At 34.2% G+C, this 25177-nt stretch overlaps 1 protein-coding gene across 2 annotated transcripts in view; it reads right to left on the bottom strand.

Annotated features, from left to right (window-relative positions):
- POF1B (POF1B actin binding protein) overlaps positions 1-25177 on the bottom strand; it is an 83887-nt gene that overhangs the window by 30989 nt on the left and 27721 nt on the right. For both annotated transcript variants that reach the window (XM_019717430.2, XM_019717429.2), the window contains exons 6-8: positions 21958-22140; positions 10169-10299; positions 690-717 (exon numbers count right to left, since the gene is read on the bottom strand). In XM_019717430.2, coding sequence (XP_019572989.2) covers positions 690-717; positions 10169-10299; positions 21958-22140 — 342 coding nt within the window. The remainder of the gene's footprint in view (positions 1-689; positions 718-10168; positions 10300-21957; positions 22141-25177) is intronic.

A 25177-nucleotide genomic window follows, 5' to 3' on the forward strand; every position in this document is an offset into this window, starting at 1 on the left:
CTAGCCTGACAATCAGCTCTAATGCGCCTTTTGGAGCAAAAATTAATATAAGACCCGGTCTTATTTTACTATAATATAATATAACATAATATAAGACCGGGTATAATGTAATGTAATATAATATAATATAATATAATATAATATAATATAATATAATACCTGGTATAATATAATATAATATAATACCAGGTCTTATATTATTTTTTGCTACAAAAGACGCATGAGAGCTGATTGTCTGGTTAGGTCTTATTTTCGGGCAACACAGTAATAGAATTAATATTTGAAAAGATACTTCAAATTGCTGGCTCTTTGTCATGGGACATACAAGGTTTCAAAACACATTAAAACTTAATCTGCTATTTATTAGTTAATCTAGATTTCAGTTTTATAAAGCAGAGTAAGTCTATGATTTTTTAAATGTTCTGATAAGCAAAGATAAATTAAATCACAAAGTGGCTGCTAAAAAACACTTTTTGTGTGAATGGTTACTACATTTACAATTATTGCTTTTACAGACATGACAAAGATATAAATGGTTATATTATTTTAAAGGCAAAATGATCATTATTTCTTTCACTACCCCGTTTCCCATCTAATGAAGGTACCAAACTAAAACAATATTATTAGTGCAAATATCAGAATCTGCTTGATTATCAACTATGTTTGATTTTTAATAGTTTTACACTTACCTCATCTGTAGAATCAAAGTCCTGTTTGCTGCAAGAGTGAAAAAAACACATGATAAACAACCTTAAGAAAATGTATATACTGATCATATATAAGTGCTAGTGTTCTAATTATTTTAACTTACTTTACAATACATCATAATAGCACCAATTCAATTTACAATACAAATGAAAAATTTTAAAATAACTAAAATTGCACTTGACAAAAACAATTTTTCCTGAAACTAGCTAATCTGTTAAAATAAAAAAATACCCAAATAGCAAACCAATAAAATATGCAGAATTGGTCAGTACCATCCATTAGCCCCAGTCCATTTGTGGCTAGATGTAGAAGTCCTCAGTGCATGGCAGTACATGCTACTTGAGTGAATAAATGACAATAATAGTTGTTCTCTATTTCCATCTCCCTTTTCTCCTGTATTGATCTCTTTCAGTGCTGATTCCAGCTTCTCTCTACAGTGTCTTCAAGTTTTATCAAAATTGAAATTTTCAAGACAAGACGGAGTAACTCATTCAATCTACACATGCTACAGAACATATGGCAGTGAGAAAGCTTAAAGTGTATTTGAATGTTTACATAGGAACAGAGCTTTAAGCAACATGACAAAAAATTCTAGTAGAATAATGGAATTTCCAGCATCAAAATGAAGGTTTGACCATGAGGGTTGGAAGGTCCTTTGTGGAACGATATGAGGTAGGCAAATGTTGCAAGAGAATTATTAGTGATTATATCAGTCTGGCACTTGCTTCTTTGGGGAATGCTGAAAGCTGGGAAGGATACAGTTCTAGTGTTGTAAGTGGCAACAGACAGGCTTTTATTTTTGCCTACTTACTCCTTCTACACTATAGTGGAAGAATTGGGCCCAAAATACATACAGTGAACATTCTTCTGAAACAACAACAACAACAACAAAAGTACACATTTCTGACAGCAAGACAGAATACCTTAAAGTAAGATGGTCTTAGAAAATCATAGATATATGACTGCAATATCCTCAGTATGACAGAAGTATTTTAGAGATATAAGCTAGTACATTAGCGCCTATCTTTACCTTCTAAGCCCTTATGAGTAATACATTGCTTACAGAGCTAAAAGAATCATTCACTGTGAAAAACCTCTTGCATGCATTTATAAAAATATATAAACTAATGTGGAGAAAGAACTGAAGATTCCATTTCCCAAGGCATGACTGCATATGTGCAATCATCTGTATGTATGCATGTGGTATTTCCTGTGTCGCTCAAAATAGAAATTGTGGTGAGGCCCTAGCAAAACATAATGAAATGTCTTCTACTTATTTAATGTTTTACTAAAGTAACTGTTTTACTAAAAGTAACAAGTTAAAAATATGAATCACAATGAAGTTTTAGTAGTCTTGTGTCAATGGTAACTGGAATTGTCACTGTATTAATAGACCATTTATATTTAAAATTCCAATTCCAATGCCAACCTAGTATACATATCCCTAGTCACTTAGTTCTTTCCACAAATAAGAAAACAAACCAAAGAAACAATACAAGGAACAATCAACAGCACTTAATATTGGAATATTAAAAAGTAACCAGAATGGTTTCATGAGACAACCTTCCTTATATTTGATCCTGCATCCCACTCGTTGCTGAACTGCAATTTGGAAAGAAAAGATAAGGGGAGATAAAAGGGGAGGGAGCAAGGGAGAAAGCAGGAATAAAGAGAGCAGAGCAGGTACCAGGAAAGATCAGTGTGGATTACATCTCCATTCAGCACTGGGGGATGGTGGCGAGAATTATATTGGGAAAAAGAAAAAAAAAACAAAAACAGAGTGGCACCCACTATATATCATCTCATCTCCTAGGAAGGAAAGAATGTAATAAGAAAAAAAAGAAAAAAAGGGTGAAAGAGGGAAGTAATGAAGAGAAAAAAACTGAGAAACTTATGACAAACAAACACCAAAAGTTTGAGACCCTCTCTACCCTGGAGTATTTACTGATGTGGAAACATGAGCTTTCTTTTTGTTTTTGGTATTTTTGCTACTCTAGGAATTAAATTCAAATCTTTGCAGTGCTTAACTACACATAGGTCATCATCCATGTATAGTTAACAAAATGGCCTAAATGAGAATAAGGTATTTCAAAAACCCAGATTACACCTTTACCTGGATGATCATTATGAAATAATTTAACTTTCCTGCTCACTTTGTTTACTTCCAATTTATATGAGACAAATAAATTTGGAATATATTTAACTCCCATTCTATAAACCTTAATTGAGTAACAACTTTGTCAAGGCCATGCATTCTGAAGTGTTTTGGGACTATACAAAACATAAATATTACCTTGTCCTGTATGTCATATAAACATAATTATTTCAAGGCAAAATTTGCACAATGTAAAATTGGTGTAAATCTTGTGACTTTTAAAATTTGATGATTCAAAAAATTGATAATTTCTTTGTCATTAATATCATAAATAATTTGGAGATACATATCTAGTATTGAAAGGTTAAATGATTTGCCTAAGGAGGAAACGTTCTCAGAGTATGGGGTATGGTCCCAGATTTTGCCACTTTTGTGGCCTTAGGTCAATGGTTCTCAAACTTGAGAATGTATCAGAATCATGTGGGGTGTTTGTTGCTGAGCCCTATACCCAGAGTTTCTCATTCTGTTAGTTGATTTCCAAGTTCTCACATGATGCTAATGTTGCTTGAAAGCACATGTCTTGAATCATTTATGGCTTATAAAAATCTATGACATAAGTATTATTATTATAACCCCTATCTTACAGATGAAGAAATCGAGGTACAGAAAGTTAAACAAGTTACATGATATTACATATCTGGTATGTAACAAAAACTGGGACATGGTTCCAATAAGTTAACTCTGGATCTAGAATCAGGGTACTTAAGACTATGTCTCTATATGCTCTTTATTTTACAATGTGATACTTTGATAGAAATATTCTCAGGGCATGATTAATGAACAGAAGAGGAACACCTAGACCAAAACAAGTATCTTGGGAAGGCTTTGCAGAACTGCTAAGTCATAGTTTATAGGTAAAGACTCCTAAAAAATGTTTGAATCTATCCCAAGCACTTGGTAGCTGTGTGACCTTAAGTTAATAACTTACTCTCTCTGAGTCTTCATTTGAAATTTTCTAGGGTTACTATGTGAAGTAGATAATATAGACAAAGCACAGTGTCTGGCATATAGTGCACACTCAATAAGTAACTGACTAATCAGAGTGAGGAAAAAGATTTTAAGGTAGTGACTTATACAAATGAGTGAATGTGTGAAATACTTGTTTGGGTAATAGTACAAAAACATGATGAAGGCTTAGCTGAAGATGGTGATCATGCATTTATAGTGACTTCAATAGAAACGAATGGCTGTGCTTTGCTGTAACCGTACTCAACTGCATGGATGTAGCAGCAAAGAAGGCATTCATTCATTCAACAAATATGTGTTGATGTTCCAGTCAAGATAGCAGAGTGGGTAAACACTGCTCAGCTCCTCCCATGATTACATCTAAATTACAACTAAATTATAGAACAATCAACCTGGAGAACCATCTGAAGTCTAGCTGAACAGAAGTCCTATGACTGAAAATATAAAGAAGAAGCCACTTTGAGACTGGTAGGAGTCAGGGAGACATGGAATAAGACTCAAACCTCCATGTGGCAGTTGAGAATCAGGAGGGATATCTCAGCTATGGAGGTTCCCCCAGAGAAGTGAGGAACCCCATACCCCCACACCAGCTTCCCCAACCCAGAGTAGTGATGCCAGGAAGCGGAGCCACCCACAACATTTGGCTGTGAAAAACTAGGGATTCTGATGATCCGGGTGGGACAAAAGGTGGTGGGAAACCCAAGCATCCTCTTAAAAGGTCCGCACAGACTCACTCACCCACAAGCACTCACCCTGGGCTCTGGTGGTGATTTAGAGTGCGTCGGAGGCATGGGAGGGGAGGGCACAGACTGAGGTGTGTGGCTTTGGAAGAGGGCTGGAGGACAGTTGCCACTTTCCCTGTGTGGGGTCCTCCTTCCATACAGCTGGCAGGTGGCTACTATCTTTTTTTGTGTGTTGAGCCTGCCCCCACGTGGCCAAATCTTAATCTGAATTGGTTTAGTGAGCTCTGCTGGGACCCAGCCCCACCCAAATCCCCTAACATCTGAGGCATTTTCTTAGCCAGCAACCAGCTCCCCCTGCATTGCACTCTTTCTTGGAAAGCTATCAAAATCTGTGGGCCCCAAGCAGGAAGAAACTGGCTTTAGTATGCTCTGAGACTTTGCTGAGTAACCCCACTCAGCACTGGCACCAAACCAGAATCTACATTAATCTGGTGACCACAACTCTTCCCATTCTAGTGACTCCCCAAGACCCTGCCTCACCAAACTCACATACTGCACAAGGCTTTATAAGTGGCTGAACCTTAAGGGAGCCAGTAGGTAGCAGCAGGCCTCAGAATGTCTGGCATTTTGGGAAGCTACCCCAGCCCTGATACTGGTGGCAGCTGCCCTCAGTTCACAGTGTGGCCTCTCACACACACCTCCAGGGTTAACACAGGCAGTGAACAACTGTGGATCACTTTGTAGCTCCTACCAGGAACTCTCTGGCCAGTCACAGACAGTGGGATACCTGAGCTGGCACCGGAGCCCCTCCCAAGAGGCCCTAAAACCAACATACTTGGAGGTTGCCTTCAGGCCACAGCAGAGCACTACCCAATTACTCTCACAAGCAGCATACACAAAAGGTGGTCTCAACAGGCACCAGAGCCCACTGGGGTGAATTCTACTCAGTGGGGTAAGTACCCTGCACAGCAGCCCGTAAGCTGTGGATGTGACCAAACCCCACAGCTAATCAGCCTGAAGGTCAATTCTAGCTACTGACATGCGAATAGCAATCAAGGCTCAATTATAACAGGAAGGCACACACAACCCACACAACAGACACTCCTGGAGTACTTGGAGCAGGTGACCAAGGATACTGTGCCAGGGCCCCACAGGACAGCTACTACACAGGAGAACTGGCCAAGACTGGGAGACATAGGAGATCTACCTAATACATAGAAACAAACACAGAGAAGCAGCCAAAATGAGGAAACAAACAATTACATTCTAAATGAAAGAACAGGAGAAAACTCCAGAAAAAAGGCTAAATGAAATGGAGGTAAGCAGCCTACCAGAGACAGAGTCAAAACAATGGTTATAAGGATGCTCAAGGAACTTAGTGAGAACTTTAACAAAGAGGTAGTAAGCATGAAAAAGAACATAGAAACCATTAAAAAACAGTCAGAAATGAAAAATACAATAACTGAAATGAAGTATATACTTTAAAGAATGAAGAGCAGATTCGATGTAGCAGAGGATCAAATCAGCAATTTGGAAGTCAAGGTAGCAGAAAACACTCAGTTAGAAACAAAAAAAAATAATAATTTTAAAAACGAAGAAAGTTTAAGGGACTTCTGGGACAAGCATATCAACATTTGCATCAGTGGATTACCAAAAGGAGAAGAGAGAGCAAGAACTTATTTGAAGAAATAATGACTGAAAAGTTCCCTAACCTGGTGAAGGAAATAGATTTACAAGTCCAGGAAGCACAGAGAGTCCAAACAAGATTCAAAGAGGCCCACACCAAGACACATCATAATTCAAAAGCCAAAGGTTAAAGACAGAGAGAGGATCTTAAAAACAGCAAGAGAGAGGCAGTTAGTTGTCTACAAGAGAGCTCCCATAAGATTGTCAAATGATTTTTCAACAGAGACTTTGCAGGAAAGAAGGGATAAACACAAACTTTTCAAAGTGATGAAAAACAAATGCCTATAACCAAGATGACTCTGCCCATCAAGTCTATCCTTTAAAATTGAAGGAGAGATAAAGAGCTTCCCAGACCAAAAAACCAAAAATAAATAAATGAAAACTAACGGAGTTCATCACCACCAACAAGTATCACAACAAATGTTAGAGGGACTTCTAAAAGAACAAGAAGAAAAAAGAACACAAATATAAATAATATAATGGCAATAACTACATACCTATCAATAATCACTTTAAATATGAATGGAGTAAATACTCCAATTAAAAGACATAGGGGAGTCACCCCAATAAATTAAAAAAAAGACATAGGGGAGCTGAATGGATAAGAAAACAAGACCCATACATATTCTGTCTACAAGAGACTCGCTTCAGATAAAGAGACACACACAGACTAAAAGTAAAATGATGGAAAAAGCTATTTCATGCAAACAGAAACAAAAATAAGCTGGGGTAGCAATACTTGTATCAGACAAAATGAAGTTTAAAACAAAGGCTATGATCTGAGACAAAGAAAGACATTTCATAATGACAAAGGGCTTGATCCAACAAGAGGCTATAACCTTTGTAAACATTTATGCACCCAACATAGGAGCACCGAAATATATAATGCAAATATTGACCAACATAAAGGGAGAGATCAACCATAATACAGTCATAGTAGGGGACTTTAACACCCCATTGACAACAATGGATAAATCTTTCAGACAGAAAATCAACAAGGAAACAGCCGCTTTAAGTGTCACATTAGACCAGATGGACTTAATTGATATTTTTAGAGCATTTCACCCCAAAGCAGCAAAATATACATTCTTTTCAACTGTACATGGAACATTTTCCAAGATAGACCACATTTTAGGCCACAAAACAAGTCTCAATAAATTTAAGAAGATTGAAATCGTATCAAGGATCTCCTCTGACCACAATGGTATGAAACTAGAACTTAACTATAAGAAAAAAATTGAAAAATAACAAGCACATGGAGGCTAAATAGCATGGTTCTAAACAATGAATGGGCTAACAATGAGATCAAAGAAGAAATCAAGAGATACCTTGAGACAAATGAAAATGAAAACACAATGAACAAAATCTATAGGACACAGTTGAAGCAGGTCTAAGAAGGAAATTCATAGCAATACAAGCTTACCTCAAGAAACAAAAAAATCGCAGTAATCCAATCTTACACTTAAAAGAACAAGGAAAAGAAAAACAAAGCCCAAAGTGAGTAGAAAGAAGGAAATAATAAAGATCAGAGTGGAAATAAATGAAATAGAGGCTAAAAGTACAATACGAAAGATCAAATGAAACCAAGAGCTGGTTCTTTGAAAACATAAATGAATTTGATAAACCCTTAACCAGACTCATTGAGAGAAAGAGAAGAGAAGAGAAGAGAAGAGAAGAGAAGAGAAGAGAAGAGAAGAGAAGAGAAGAGGACCCAAAGAAAAAAAAAATCAGAAATGAAAGAGAAGTAACAACTGACACCACAGAAGTACAAAGATTATAAGAAAATACTGTGAGCAATTATATGCCAACAAATTGGACGATATGGAAGAAGTGGATGAATTGCTAGAAACATACAATCTTCCAAGATGGAGTCAAGAAGAAAGAGAAAATCTGAACAGACTGATTATTACTAACAAAATCGAATCAGTAATCAAAAATCCTCCAACAAACAAAAGTTCTGGACTGGATGGCTTTAGAGGTCAATTTTACCAAATATTCAAAGAATAATTACATGGCTCCTTCTCAAAATATTCCAAAAATTTCCAGAGCAGGGAGGCCTTCATTTTATGAGACCAACATTACCCTGACTTCAAAACCAGGCACAGATGTTACAAAAGAGAAGATTATAGGCCAATATCCCGGATGAACATAGATTCAGCAATCCTCAACAAAGTATTAGGAAATCAAATTCAGCAATACATTCAACAGATCATACACCATGATCAAGATTTATTCCAAAGTGAGCTCAATACCCACAAATCAATTAATGTGATACACCACATAAAGAAAATGAAGGATAAAAATCATATGATCATGTCAATAAATGCAGAAAAAGTTTTTGAGAAAATTCACCATCCATTTATTATAAATACTCTCACCAAAGTTGGAATAGAGGGAACATACCTCAACATAATAAAGGTCAAACCCACAGCTAACATCATACTCAACAGGGAAAAGCTAAAAGTGATTTCCACCCAAGACAAGGATGTCCATTTTCACCACTTTTATTCAACACAATATTGGAAGTCCTAGCCATAGCAATCAGACAAGAAAAAGAAAGAGAAATCATCTAAGTTGGAAAAGAAGGAGTATAATTGTCATTATTTGCAGATGACATATTATATAAGAGAATCCTATGATTATACAGCCCCCCCAAAAAAAGAAAAAAACTATTAGAACTGATAAACGGATTCAATGAAGTAGCAGGATACAAAATTAATATTCAGAAATCAATTGAAGTTTTATACACAAATAACAAACTATCAGAAAGAGAAATTAAGAACAACTGAAACTAATATAAAATAATATTGAATGTAATTGAAAAATAAAAATTAATTAAGTAATATTTATTGAGCACCACACTAAACCAGTCACTATGCTAAGCACCAAAGAAACCAGGGTAAATGAAACACCTCTCATTAAGCCCTCTGAATTCTCGGGGTAGTGGTGGTTGGGTACTGGATGGAGATGGTGATAAAAAGAAACAAATAAAGCTGGGAGCTAGACTAATCCAGTGTTAAGATTTTGCAAAGTAGGAGGGACAACAACATAAGGAAGCAAGGCAGTTGTGGATGATGATAAGAGAATGATTGCAGTCATTAATATAAAAGCAAGAAAAGTCAGCTGATAAATGGAAAAAAAAGATGTAAGAAATGGAGAGAAAAGAGATGGACAACAGATTAAAGATCTCTAAGAAGTACAAGAATCTAGTTAGTGAGTCTGACCTAGAAAAATATTCTACTGACTTTCACCTTAGATTTTTTGGAGCTTTACTAGATTTTGTCTGATAGATATATATAATATGACTAAGTCATAGAAGGCAACATTTGGGATATGGCTTATGGAATTTATTTCATGACATACTATGCTCTCATCTACACATGAACAGCTGATAAATTGTTTATTTGTGTACACATATATAATTATATATTATTTATTATATATTATTGTATAACATACATATTTATATTACTTTTAGATATTTATATAATCTATTTTAATATATGTAATATAATAAAATAATATGTAACATTTATAATATACAACACTTAATATATATTGAACTCTGGCCTTCATACATTGAACATATATCACTGGAAGATAAACAGTAATGTGTTAGTAGTGGGATTCTATTTTATATCATCAGTGTAATATCTGAAAACAAGTCATAGTATATCATGCATTTTTTTGAGCTTCTTGACCAAGAGGCTGCATTTGCCATCAAAGTACATTATAAAAGATAACATACAGAAGTCTTTACTGATCTCTAAAGGGCTGCTGTGAGCTTTTTGTGGATTTTCATAAAGTACATTGACACTTAAAATGTAGTTGTGCTATTTCCCCATTAAAAGTACTCGAGTTTTGCTGTAAACTTAAAATTGCTCTAAAAATAAAGTCTATTTAAAAATACTACAGTATTGTAAAATGTTTGGTAGCTATAACATCAAGGCAAATTATATGTTTATCGTACCTTCCTCCAATTCTCTGCAAATGGTCTAATAAGCAGTGGTATAGATCAGTATTTTTACGGCTTAGATCCGCAAGTAACTCTCCAAAATACTTGGGGTCCAATTTTTCAGGGCCATCATCCTGAATTATCACCTGAGAAAAACATCAATCACAATTATAAACAACATTAAGTGTTTCTAAATTCACAGTTTTGATGTGAAATGCAAAAACTGAAATAGCTTATTAATACAAGTAACTCATTACAAAGTCACCACATGAATTAAGCAGAAAATTAAAATTTTCTTTGTATCTGGGGTTTACATTTTTCAATGTGGGAGAAATTTAAGAAAAAAGCAACATTGCGATAACATTTTCGTTTCATTTCACTCAAGTCTAAGTGACATAATGAATGCAAAACTTGAATAATTGATATAAAAATTCTTGAATATATATGCTTAAGTAAAACAAGTAAATCAAAATCTCTGAATAACCCATTATCACCACTTGTCTTACTCATCTGCCCCCTGTTGGAAAAGAACATGTGAATTATTTGAATTATGCTGACTATAGAAGAATACTTTCATTTGGACTTGGAGCTTCTCAGTGAAAGTCAGCTTGATTTATTAGTATATCTTAAAGTTAGATTAAATAAAACCTTCCCAATTCAATGTGCTTTTATGTATTTCTTATCAGATTCCTTCCACTTATTATTTGGACTAAATATCCAGTCAATCTGACATGGCAAAGTATAGCTCAGGGCCGAATGTAGAAAATTCTTATACCTCAGAGATATCTGAAATCATCAACACAAATTACTATGAATGGTATCCTAAATAAGACCTGTTTTATAGGCTTCATCCTTTGGTACCAATCTGTTCAATATTGTTGACCACCTTGCCTCCCATCACCAAAACAACACTAGCTGGAGGTCAAAAACTTAGATTACATTCCATACCCTCTTTGATATTGCATGTGGGACCAAAGGTGCCCTATAAACACATTTATTCCTGAATATATGTGAGATAAATGGACTTCAGATGTGACCACTAATACTTCCTTTTTAACCTGTCCTCTCAAAGCAGACCCTAAAAAGTCATGCATGGTAAGGCAAATGAAAGGACTGCAACGTAAGAAAAGATGAGCTTTCATAATCAGGTCTTTGATATTATAATCCATTTATAAAATACAGAAAATGGAAAAAACATTCAAAACACAATATAGTATCATCACGTTTTTATTAAGATACATATTTTTTTCACATTTTAAAATGTCTGGATGAAAACACCACAATGCTATTTTGTCCATGTAACCTTTCAAGGTGCTTTCTTAGAGAAGTAATGATTGCTTCCTAAACAGGGTAAAGTCTTCTATATGAAGGCAGAAGTAAATGGATAAACTGGTAGAGTTAATATTATCATATTGTATGTTTAAATGCCATAGAATTAATAAGTTGTGTATATTCAACATAAAACATTTAAATTCTTATATGAACATAGTAACACATTCTATTTCCCAACATGTTCTCTGTTCGAGCCATAGTAGATTTCACTCTTCTGGGCACACATCATGTTATTCCTACCTCTGGTCTTTATTCACATTTTTTGCTGCTTCTAATACACTCTGTCATTCCTGCTGTGTATCCAAATCTCACCTGTCCTTTGAAATCCATCTCAAGATCTACTACCACCATGAAAATTGAAACTACACTAGCCAACAAGCTAATTCAATTTGGCTCTTTGTGCTCAATTGTCTTGAATTGTTTTTATATTATTTTACATATGTAAATCTTGTTCTCTCAGCACTCTCTCCCTACCTAAAAGAAATAAACAAACTTAAGAGTAAAGAATACAAATTGGTAGTTACAAAATAGTCATGGGAAGGTAAAGTAAAGCACAGGGAGCATAATCAATAATATGGTAATAACTACGTATAGTGCCAGGTGGTATTAGTCAGGGGGATCACTTCTTAAATTATATAAATGTCTAACCACTGTGCTGTACACTTGAAACTAATATAAAATAATATTGAATGTCAACTCTAACTGAAAATTTTTAAAAGGGGGGAAGATCAATAATATTGTGATAACGTGGTACAGTGTCAGATGGTTGCTGAACTTATGGTGATTACTTCTTTAGCATGGGGGTATAATCAATAATGTGTGAATAACTCTGTATAATGCTAGATGGGTACTGTCGAATAACTATGATGTATACCTGAAACGAATATAATATTGTATGTTAGCTATATTTTCATAAAAATCTTTTTAAAAAATACAAAAAAAGTAAAGAATGGATCATACTTTTTGGTATATCCGATAGTATCTAGCACAGTATTGATTGAATGCCTTATCATTGCTCAATAAGTACTTGTTGAATTGAAAGAAGTCATCTACCTGGTTAGAAGTGACCAAAAATGCCAGCTGATTCTGGAAATAGTTGTTTTGTTTTTGTTTTTTTGTTTTTTTTACTGGTTTGTTTCTTAAAGCAGCTAACCAAGAATGATTTAAAAAGCCAAATAGAGCATAGGCAGTACTACCTCAAAAATATCATGGTGATCCCTTATTCTTACTTCCCTAAGTTCAGGTAAGTCTAATTACAGCAACTAAACTGAACTCCTTTAGAGTTGGAGACTAACATTTGAGCTCTACCTAGATTTCTGGATGTTGGCAGTCAGCTCCTCAGTGACAGAGCCCTCTCAGGAAATGAGGGCAAAATTAGGCAAATCTTTATTCAGACTAATCCTGAATACTTTTGATTTCATATTTCATTCATGCGTTTCTCCCTTCTGGGCCACCTATATATTCACCAAACTGGGAATAGCCTAAAATCATGGTTTCAAATATTTAAAAAATCAAGATTAACTGGATAAGAGGGAGACCTAGCTGTCATGTCAATGTCATTCCATTGATCTTCAGGTTATTTCATTGCTGTAGCTAGCCAGGTAGATAACCCCTTCCTGCCTCCTCTCTCTCTCTCTCTCTCTCTCTCTCTCTCTCTCCCTCTCTCTCTCTCTCCCTCCCTCCCTCCCTCCCTCCCTTCCTCCCTCCCTCCCTCCCTTCTAAAACCATAACTTTCCCAAGTAGAAGAGGGCGTTTCTTTAGCCAAGGATACTCAAAACTGAGATCCCCTTAGAATCTCCAAACAACTAATTTGATATGATTAGTATTTTGCATATTTTTCTCTTAACTAATTATAATCCCCTCATAATACCATGAAAATCATGTTTTTTTCTTTCCAGTTTCATTCATTTGACAGAGTAATTTCAGTTTCAAATTGTCTTAAAATATTTCTTACAGCTATTTTCCTGTCATTGCACTGCACGCTAGTAGATCTTTTAAGTACATAAGTCTTTACCCACATGCATCTTTAGTGCCATTACTAAAAGTTTTGCTCATATGATTTCTATGTGGTGGATTTAGGTACCCAAATGAAGAATCACACAGTTCAGGACAAGGAGTGATTTACATTAGCACTGTGTCTGTGTTCATAGCTAGAAAGAGGTGTTAAAAGCTATCAATCATATTGAGTTGATAGGATTTTATTTTGAGAAATTATAATAATAACTAATATTTAGTTATCCCTTACTATGTGCCTGGCGTTGTACTATGAACTTTACATAAAGATTAAACAAAGTAACGCTGTCTTGTAACCACTATACAATATTGCCTCCTGAGATGACCTCTTCTGTTTGTTTTCTCGGTTACTTTGGAATTACATTGCTCCTAACTGCATGATTTGGGAGGTTAGTTAGGCTAGGACTTGAAACAATAAAAAATTTGATTTTCTTAATGTGAAACTATGTAAAATATGCCTGAAGTTCAGGTAATAAATTTTAATCAGCTAGAGAAAATGTAAGAGCATTAGAAATGAAGAATGGATTCTTTTGGCAAAAGAGGTAGAAAAGCAGGAAGCAAAATTTTACTCCTTTGTGTATATATTCTTTCTCAGTTTTGCATAGTGTACAATTTATAATAACATTTGAGTAACACTCAGTAAAAACCTAAACCCAGTAGGGTTCAAAATTTGGAGGGGCGAGGACAGACAGAAGTCAGATTCTCATCTACTGTTAGGTCTTTGACAGGACTATACTCAATAATAAGATGAAATATCCTAACCATAAACTGTGATGTGCCAGTTAGCAATATTTTCTATTTACTAAATCAGAGGTCCTTAGAGCTTCTTAGTTTTATTGTAACTGTTTGCAGGTGTGTTTGAACATCTTTTAGATTTGGCTTAAAGCCATGTTCTTGTTGCCTTAAAAAAGCCAAGATAGGGAACCTCCCAAGGAAACATGGGTTTTGGGTCCAAATAATGGTAGAAGACCAGTAGCTTTAATGGATGGAGATTTTCATCCTGTGAAATTATTGAGTTGATAGGATACTTGAGATATACCCGTACCCCATATCTACTCTTTTTGCTTGATGAATGAGAGCTATCTCGAATGTCAATCTTGGATAATAGCTTTAGCTTTTTATATACAAACAGGGCAGGAGTACAAACTGTGCTGAGGAATGGTTGTTCCCAGATACACAAAATGTGATATTTCTCCAAAGAATTATTAAAGATTCTTTAGGATGCATCAATCAAGTTCCTTTAATCAGATCTCTGTTTGACTATAATAATTGCCAAGCAGTCCAACTCCTTGTCTCTGACTACAGGTAAATAATGAAAAAAAATCCTCTAATTAGACTACTGCCGCAAACCCAAGGCAAGGTACCAATGCTTAGGTGTGAAACCAGAGGCAAATTAGTGATCATATTTTTTTCAGAAAATCTGTAGAAAGGAAGTACCCTGTATCCCTGAAAATAAGACCTAGCCAGACAATCACCTCTAATGTGTCTTTTGGAGCCAAAATTAATATAAGACCTGGTTTTACTACAGTATAAGACTGGGTCTTTAATATAATGTAATGTAATGTAATGTAATATAATATAATATAATATAATATAATATAATATAATACTGGGTCTTATATTAATTTTTGCTCCAAAAGACGCATTAGAGCTGATTGCCCGGCTAGGTCTTATTTTTGGGGAAACAGGGTACCTTGCAAAGGGAAATCGTGGGCTTCACCTCACTACTGCCTTGGAAGTTCTTGTCCTGGTTCCAGTTTGGGGTTTTGTTTCTTATTTGTGGCCTACAAAATTCTAAGAGTAGAATTTATTCCCACTAGGTAACTGGCTTATGTGTGTGTATTTTTCACCTATTTAGAAGAGTTGCTTAGCAGATTAAAAAGTGCTTAAAATGCCCTGTTATATAAAAGGGATTATACATAAATGCCTAGCCCTCTAAAAGGTCATGAACATGTTAACAAAGTCTGCTTTGCTTAGACCTCAGTGGGTAGTAACTTTGTGCTACATGGCAACGAAAACATCACTATTAATAAAAGGTTACAAATATAGATTAGTATCCTGCAAAGTTTATAAGAATATAGTAACATTTGTAAATAAATAAGGTTACTGCTTCATTTGTTTTGATTTCAGACATTTAATAGCTGTCAGACTGTTTGAAACCATAGTTAATCCAATAAACATTAATCCCTGTGAAATTAAATGCATTTTAGGTATATCATTTGGCTAATAGGGTAAAAATAAAAAAAAATTGGTGTCTTTCTATTTTGTACCACATGAATAAATCTGAGCAAGAGAAAAAGTGTCAGAATTTTAGGTTCTGAAAATCCTCACTGCTATTTTAATCTCCATAGACATTTTCATGAAGAAATGTTGCATTATACATTACTTGGTACATGGAAGATTCTCTTTCTTTTTTTCAGTGTGTAATTTTTTATTTTTAATTAAATTTATTGAGGTAACAATGGTTAGTTACAAGTGTACAATCCTGTAATACATCATCTATATATCACATTGTGTGTTCACCACCCAGAGTCAGTTCTCTTTCCATCACCATATATTTGATTTTCAATAAATGCTGTCACTGAATTGAAATGTACTCTACGACAATCACAATTCTAAAATGAAGACTTCACTCCTAACAACAGTTATGTACTTGAAATAAAGGCCTAATTTAATTTTCTGTGTGAGTAAACCTAGGCGCCAAAGTGCTACAGTGAAGAAAGAACGGAAATTGGAGACAAAAGTGGAGCTCCCACTTTCTAGTTGCAGGTTAAGTATATCTCTTAACCACTCTGAACCTCAGTTACCTCAACTGTAAAATGTAGGTAATTTAGTACCTACTTTATAAAGTTGCTGGAGGTATCATATTTTGGGGGTAAAATGTTAAACTGTACAAATAATATTTTCTTAGACTTAAGGCACATGGCCAATTAGCTGTTGGAATAATGATAGGATATTTCAAAGATTGGTACCAAAGTCTATGAGGACTGAAGATGTAGTAGAAATGAAGAAATTGAGGGTGATGAAGGACCATGAGGACAGAGTGTGGGAAAGACCACTGATATGAGTGGTGAAATTCTCATAAATAATTTCAGGACAAGGGTCAGTGGGAAATGGAGAGAAGATTGCAGTCCTGCCAATGGAACTGTGAAAGGATGGTGAGTGAGTAGAAGGTCAGTACGTAGTGATAACACACGCCAAGAGGGGCATTGTATGTGGATTGCAGGGTTTTAAAGAGAGTAGGTGATTGAGCAACAAAACCCAGAACACTTGACTGTATAAAATTGTATTGAAAAAAGAATTAGCAATAGATACATAGAAAACAAAACAAATGAAAAAATTAGGGAAATATTAACACCAGCAAAAATAGTTGTGCCAATAATAAAAAGCAAAACAGTATACAAATTGATTCAGCAGTAAATAATATTTTCATAGCAATAATAATATAAATACTGAATACTGATTTAGCCAAAAATGCGGTTTTATAGAACTAAATCCTATGTACCAGAATTATCAAGAGATAATACATAACATCAATAAATCAAGAAACAGCAGCATAAATATATGCTTACTATTTAGCTACATGGAGGTAAACACCTGAAGAACAAGCTAAGAGTTGAAAATGATTGACTCTGGAGATCAGTTGTGAGTGAAGAGGGTTGGAAATTACTGTTTGTTATATACCTTTTAGTACTATTTGACGTTTTAAGCTATATATATATATATATATATATATATATATATATATATATATATATATGCATTGCTTTAATTAAAAAAATAAAAACTTTTTTTAAAGAGCAAATAAAAATTCCTGTTTTCCACAAAACAAGAGTTCAAAGGGGCAACAGAGCAAGAGATAGGAAAAGATGGGCCCCAAACAGATACGGATCAAATTTTTGAAAGGAATAGCAGGGGATAGAGGTTTGCACAAAAGACAATCATTTTCAATAATGGGGCTGACAAAGGCAATAAATATGGAGAGGGACTTGAGCCACATGTTAATAAGTAAGGGAATATAGGCAGAATTGCTGAGTTTATTGAGCTAACCAGCCTAGAGATTCCATCATTAGTGAGGGACTTACGTTAAATAAACACTGTTGCAAGCTTCCTGGATACTTGCCAATAAAAATACCTGACCCTAAGATCTATGCTGTCTTGATGTTGACAACAATTGAATTTTCAAATGACAGAAAAAAGATATTGCAATTTGGAATATTTTCCTTTAGCGATAGCACTATCCAAGTGAGCAGGACTGTTCTTTTTATGTCTTCCCATGACTCCAAAAGATTTCTTGGAAGCCTCAAGCCAAGTGGAAAAGAGTTGCACATACACTGTACATAATTATTTGAGTCTTTCTTATAAACACCACCTGTATGGCAACTTGCAAAATGAGTTCAGCTGAGCTTTTCCCTGTCACTAACATATGTGAATTTATCTGTTCCTTGCTAATGGCAGGGAACTGATCACAGCACTTTATTCTTAATGTCCCCAGGAAGGAAATGTGATTGGTGATGTTTTGAATTTGAAACCAAATGATGATGTTTCTAGGGAGGATCACGGAAAACATACATAAATAAGTTTTATAAAAAATATTCTGAAACCCGGTTTTTGGATATCTGATTTTCAAAAATATTTGAATAATTTTTGCTTTGTGGAAAGCACTTTAGTTTCATTTAAAAACGTCATTACAATGGGAACCAATTTATTATTTTGATGCTTTGAAAGATTTGGGGCTTGGAGTTGGGGGAGGATTTAGGTAGAGAACTGAACATTCATTTGAGCATCTACTATGTGCTTGGGACTAAGCTAGGTAGTTTACATATTTTGTCTCATTTAATCCTATTGTAGATATGCTGCACATTAAGTATGATTCTCCCTTTATAGATGGGGAAACTGAGGTTCAGTCCAGTTAAGTCAATCACCTAAAATCATGCAGCTGAGCAGAATCAGGTTTTATGAACCCAGATAATTGAACTGAAAGTCTATGTTCTTTCCACCTTATTATGTTACCTCCAATTACAATTTAACTCTAAACACAAACTAAAAATGGACCAATCTTTATTAAAAGAGCCTAACTTACATCTGCTCTATTACTCTTTAAAAAGACTCTTCCACCACGTAGAAGAGACATATAAACACCAAAGGGGCTAGGTGAGAGAATTCATTCCCTGCCCTATTGGTCCATGAGATCTACATAACCAAGTTACCCATCTTCACTCTGACCAGGAATGGATCAAATGCCATGTAATCCATGTAAGTAGAATTACTAGCGCTAAGCTTCCCAGGGCACTATTCTATTTTCAGCAGCACTTCAACTTTATTTTCACAAAATATTGAACAACCAGAAAAAATTACCAATACAAAAAGCCTCCAGACTTTAACAAAGCTAAATCAGAATCTCAAACTGAATTATGAATAATAAAATAAAAAGTACTATATCAGTTACCTAACTCTGGTCATTTTCTAAACAAACAATACCTAGTCTGGTCAAATATATTATTAGTTGTACTGAGTTAGTGAAAGGATATCATAGCATTACAATTGCCAGTGCACAAGATTCTTAATACTGTGATATTATTCCCTTCTCTAATAATTGTTCCTCGCTCCCTTCCTACTGTCATTATTTTAGTTTAAGTTTTACACTTAGACTACTGAAATAGCTTCTAATAATCTTCTCTCTGCAAATCCTCCATTGCATTTTTTCATGTTGTAACTTTATAACATGAAGCACTTTTTTAAAAAATTAAAGTTCATTGGGATGACAATGGTTAGTAAAGTTACATAGGCTTCAAGTGTATGTTTATATAATACATCATCTATATTTATCACATTGTGTGTTCACCATCGAGAGTCAGTTCTTCCATCACCACATATTTGACCCTGTTTACCCTCATCTACCACTCCCCTCCCCCCTTACCCTCTGGTAACTACGAAACTATTGTCTACTCATATGTGTATGAGTTTTTGTTTCTTTGTTTATTTTGTTCCTTTGTTGCTTTCAGTTTTATATCCCATATATCAGTGAAATTATATGGTTCTCAACTTTTTTCTGCCTGAAGCACCTTCAACATATATTTTCGTTTAGTCTTTACATCAACCCTCTGAGATAGACATTATTAACTAAATTTCAAGGATGAGCATGTTTCTGAGAAATTTAGTATTTATTAAGAACACACAGCTCAAAAGGGACAGAGCTGGATCTTGGACCCAGGTCTTCCAACCTTGAAGCTAGCCCACTTTCTTTTATATCACCAATACTTCCCCCACTGGCAGACTCTTAATCCAGTGCTCTATTTGTGTCTACATTATCGATCAAGGACTCTGCACATTACTGACTCAACTTCAAGAGAGAGCTTGAAATCCCTCTGAAAGCTCTGGAGTCAGGTTACATATGTATGAATGCTGGCTCAACCACGTGCTAGCTGTGCGAGCTTTTGCAAGTAACTTAACCTTTCTAAACTTCAGTTTCTTTATCTGAACAATAAGGTCAACAATAACACCTTCTTCATCTGATCATTGTGAGAAAAAAATTCATCAATATGATAATCTATCTTGTACAAAGCTGCTAGGATTAACCTCTCCTAAAGTACACCTGTCAGTATTTTCCTACTCAAGAACCTTCACCTACTCTCCATTGCCTATCAAATAAAGTTCAAAATTTTAAACTTAATATTCAGACCTCATGATCTGGCCTTAAAATATCATTTTAACCCCACAATCCATTACTCCTCATCCTATGTCTTCCTTTCCATATAAACCAAACCACTAACTGAAAACCTATTCCTGAAACCCAAAATGTACTTTTTTCCAAATCTATGACTTTTTTTTATGTGATTCTCTCTTCTTAGGATGACATCTCCATGCCACATCACAATACCACATATGGAAATTCTGCTTATACTTTAAAGCCCAGTTCAATCCCTGCCTCTTCAACAAAGCTTTCCTTGATCTCTCAGCTGAAATTAATTTCTTCTCTACTGTTCCCAAAGTACATTGTTTGTTCCTTTTTTATGACAGACAACACTTTGCTTTGTATTATGCTTTATGTGTTTGCCACTTTCTCCTATTAGATAGCAAATACCTATAAGAAATATGACAATGTTTTACCTACTTTTATATTTTTCATAGTACCTCGTATGAAGATTTATTGTTTATAAATAATAATTACTACTAAAAACTAATAATTACCATTTGTTAAGTACTTACCATTGACACTCAACTATGGTAAGTGCTTAACATAAAGATATAATTTTTCTTAGAATAACCTGTAAGACATGGATGATAAATGTCTATTTTACGATGAGGAAACTGAAGCAAACTATCAGATTGAACCATATGAAATTGTTGCTCTTTGACCAACTTTGACCCATAAAAAGGACAATTTCAAATGATTTAACCTAATAAAATGGCTTTTTAATGATTATTATTAATCCATTTAATGTAAGAAATTCAATATTATCTGGACCATGTCTTAGAGTAATTCTAAAGGCCAACATTTCCATACATGATATTCAGAGAAAAGATAATTTTAGGCCTTTTAGATTGGAAAAATGTGGATTTTTAAATCATTTGTAGTTCTTTTTGACTAATATGGCCAAAGTGCATATTTCAAATTGTCAGCCTTAGAAGTATCATCTCATGTATACTTAATATAAAACAAGCAAATCTTATATGGACAGATTCCTTTGTTTTTTCTTATTCTATTCCTTTTGTCTTGTAGTAAGAGTTGCCTATGAAAGAATCAATTTGAGAAACTTATTCCTTACTGGAGAAAAGATCTGAAAAAAATACAGATGATGATGATTTCTCATTCTTCCAGTTATTATTGTTAGTTTTACCAAGATACAAGAAAATCTTATTTCCTTTAACACTTCTATAACAGATGTTTACAAGATTCCAAAGTCTTCAGAACATAAACTAGTCACTGAAACTTGTATCCCAAGAGATTTCTCCTTAGCAACTAAGTTTTAGTTTCTATTTTGTTGATGTAAGATACAGTAAAATGTATGCGTATTCTGACTTGAGTTAATACACTATATTTTAAAAAAAGACATATAGGAAGTAATGACCAGCTTGTGAAATGTGACCATTATAATCATCTTCGATTATATCATTTGCAATCTACTGTTCATTTAAATGCCATACCTCATGAAAATATTTAATGTTACAGAACCATTGGAAGCTTTTTAGAACTGAGGATCAGCTAGAAATTAGGTATTCATTAATCAATCCATAGCTTCCCTCATAGATTTAATGTATTAATAGATCTGAATTATTTTGTCTTCTGAGAGGAAATGGAAAGTTTAGTTTTAAAAATGCCATAACAAAACACAAATAGCAGTGATATAATTCTTCACAATTTTGATGAAAATTTAATATGGGTACCTGTACGGTGAAGTGAGAAGGGTTTAAGAGTGTTATTTCAGTTTTATAAGACATCAACTGATTGATCTTACCTGTTCATGTATATGGCTTGATTCATCATGGCACAGTTCATTTCCAGTGCTTGTAGATATTGTATCACTTCCTGTGATGGTTTGAATTTGCTGGCTAGAATGGGATTGTTGACAGTGTGGAGAGTGGATGATCTGGGGCTGTTGGATAATGTGATGATGGCACTGAACCAGAGGATAGCATTCCTAAAACACATACATATGCCAAAATCAGGCACTGAGAATAAAAATTACTAACCAAGAAAGACGCAACTGAAACAGTTTTTTTTTTTAAATTTATTGTGTTCATTCAGAAGATGATTCAAGCCCTAAGATTTGTAGTTTTAATAAGTAATATGTTATTTTTTCAAGTTATTCCATTGGAGGAAATTTTATTGAATTCTATTTTTATTGGATCACATGGCTGTGACCATCCAAATAATTACTTAAATTGGCCAGGGAATTGCATGTTCTGATTAAATTAATATTGCAGTTATAGTTAACACTAAAACTATAATGAATATTAACATTAATTAATCTTTGATTATTCAACAGATACTTTAGGACCTAATTACATAATAACACTATAGTACTGAAGATGTCGATGGATTTAAAAATAGAAAATAATATAATGTACTGATTTTCAATGTCAGGAAGCATGTTAGAATCACAGTGTGGGCAGGCAAAGTTCTTATGCTTATGAAAGTTGAGCATGAAGTAAGAAAAATATTCAAAAACAGTGACTAAAACTTCAGATTCATAGCATATGGATTCTAACTCTGATTTTACCACTTACTTTGTGATCTTGGGAAATTGTATATGCAACCTTTATGAGCCTCAGTTTCCTCATTTGTAAAAGTGGAAATAGTATGTGTCTCATTGGGTTGCTGTGAGGAGTAATGTTTATAAAGTACATAGTACTAAGTAGGTGGCTAGTAAATATGTAGTATTATTATCCTATTATTTCATCATCATCATCATCATCATCATCATCATCATCATCATCATCTTATTCATCATCCATCTCACTAATTTTGCAGGTGGAAAAAAATTCCTGAGAGTCAGAGAAGATAGTTCACTTATGATGACAACAAAATGGTGGCAAAATTGGGACTGGAACTCATGATTTCTATCTCAAAGTTCTTTCAGAACATTGTCTGAATTTGTACTGTCCTCAAAATATCCTGGAATTTAATTTAAACTAAATCTTTGCTATCTGCTTGTTTATTTGTCATGGCTTTTGTTCTGAATAAAACAGAATAAGGAAAGATAGCCGGTTGTTTTAGTTTTGAAATTTTCAGGTATACTTGAATTTCCTGTATTATTTTGTTATTGTTCTACTTTGATAACAAGCATCTAAAAACCAACTTTCAAGGAAAAAAAAAATCTATTTTTGAATCATAATGCTACAATTAACTTTGAAAGTATAAATTCAATTCTCTATTTTCTTTTGACTGAAAAGCTGACCTATATTAATAAAATAAAGCAGTTCAAATTTAAAATTTTTTATATGGAAAAATTTTCCAACTGTATTAAATGAAAAAAGCAAGATGCCTAAGAATGAATATAGTATGCTCCCTTTTGTGTAACATTTTTAAAAATGTACATACATGTATATTTACAAATATATATGACAGCTTTTAAATGCATAGAGCAAAAAACTTTTAAGAGTGATTGACTCTGGGAAGAGGAACTGAGGGACAAGAGGCTATTTTTTTCACTGTATATATTTTATTCTCCTTTTATACTTTTTTATACTTTTTATGCTTTGAAATTTTTAATGACATGTGGAAATTATCTTTTCATGTATACAAAAATATTTTGAAAGAAAAAATATATAAAGAAATACATTTCACAAACAGAAGCTGCCTTGGACATATAGATAATAAAGATCATAGAATCAGTTCATAGAATCATTTTTTTCTAGGCTCTTTCCAAACATGACTTACTTTACAAATATGCCAGGACTAAAGATGTCTAGAGTTTATAAGTCTGACTGTGTACTATCAGGAACTCTTACACAAATTTTGGGGGTAAATGTAATATCTGTGGGGTTTTTTTATGTTAAAAAATACCTCATACACTGATTAGGATAAAGTCAGAGTGACAGGTGACAGTTTAAGAAAACTGGGGAGCTTGTATATTACTGAAATAGAATTACTCCTGAAAAAATAGTGTTCTAACAAGTTAGTTAACATTTTGAAAAATAATCAGCGTGACACAGTAAAGAAAACAAAACCCATTTCTCAATCATGTTCCTTTATTAATGTATCAGTTGATTCTTGAATAGAATGCTAATAGTCTCTACATCTGAGGTCTTGTCGTTTCCCTGAGCCTATTTGGCCTCTGAACCACTCATTAGTACCACTGAAGTCTTAACAGGTTTTAAGTTTTCAATTCTCACACCTGACTGCTAAAATTATTGTTCCAAAGCAAGACAGTCATATCTTACTCATACTTTTAAAGCATACCACAAGCTGAATTTTTAATATACAAGAGATCAAACATTTCTGATTTATCATATATTTTGTCTTCTTTGATAGAGAAAAAACACACACAGTACAATTGATATGAATTGGATAATATCTTGCAACTGGCACCACTTTACCACCCTTCCACAACAAAGACCTCTTTTTTGGATAGGTCCCATCTCCTAAGAGCTAGTCCCATATCCTAAGAGCTAGTCCTATTTGAATTAGTTTAATGTGACATTAAACAGATTTGTTCAGACTCTGACTTTACCCAGCTCATCCTACTGCATCACTAGTATCATGGAGGAAACTCAACTAGGTCACAGCAGTTGCAGTTTGTTCTATATGCATGGCACCATTTACCTTGGGCAGTCCCTCATGGCAAATCTAAAACGCCCAAATCATTTAAGTCATTCAGAAGAAAAATGGATGTAAAATGTAAATATTCATGTTAATAATAAGTAGCAGCAGTGTTCTCTTAAAGCAGTTCTTCTTTAAGTTTTCCAGATGCAAAGCAATTATAATGTAAAGGATATTCAATCGTTTCCTCTAGGGACCAAGGTTTAGAAAAGCTGTTTATTCTCTTTGAAACAAGAAGTTGGAAGTGGCATGAAATGGAAATGGTGGCATGAAATGATGTGCCTCAAACATTTCTTACTATTTAAAATGTGTCAAACTTATTTTGGCAGCTGAGTTGGATAAAGAAAAAATGTTATCATTTGATAGCTTGAGGAAAGTGCCCTTGAGGAAAGTTCTTGAGGAAGAACTGACAT

Source organism: Rhinolophus sinicus, chromosome X (assembly GCF_036562045.2).
Source record: "Rhinolophus sinicus isolate RSC01 chromosome X, ASM3656204v1, whole genome shotgun sequence".
Classification (NCBI taxonomy): Eukaryota; Metazoa; Chordata; class Mammalia; order Chiroptera; family Rhinolophidae; genus Rhinolophus; species Rhinolophus sinicus.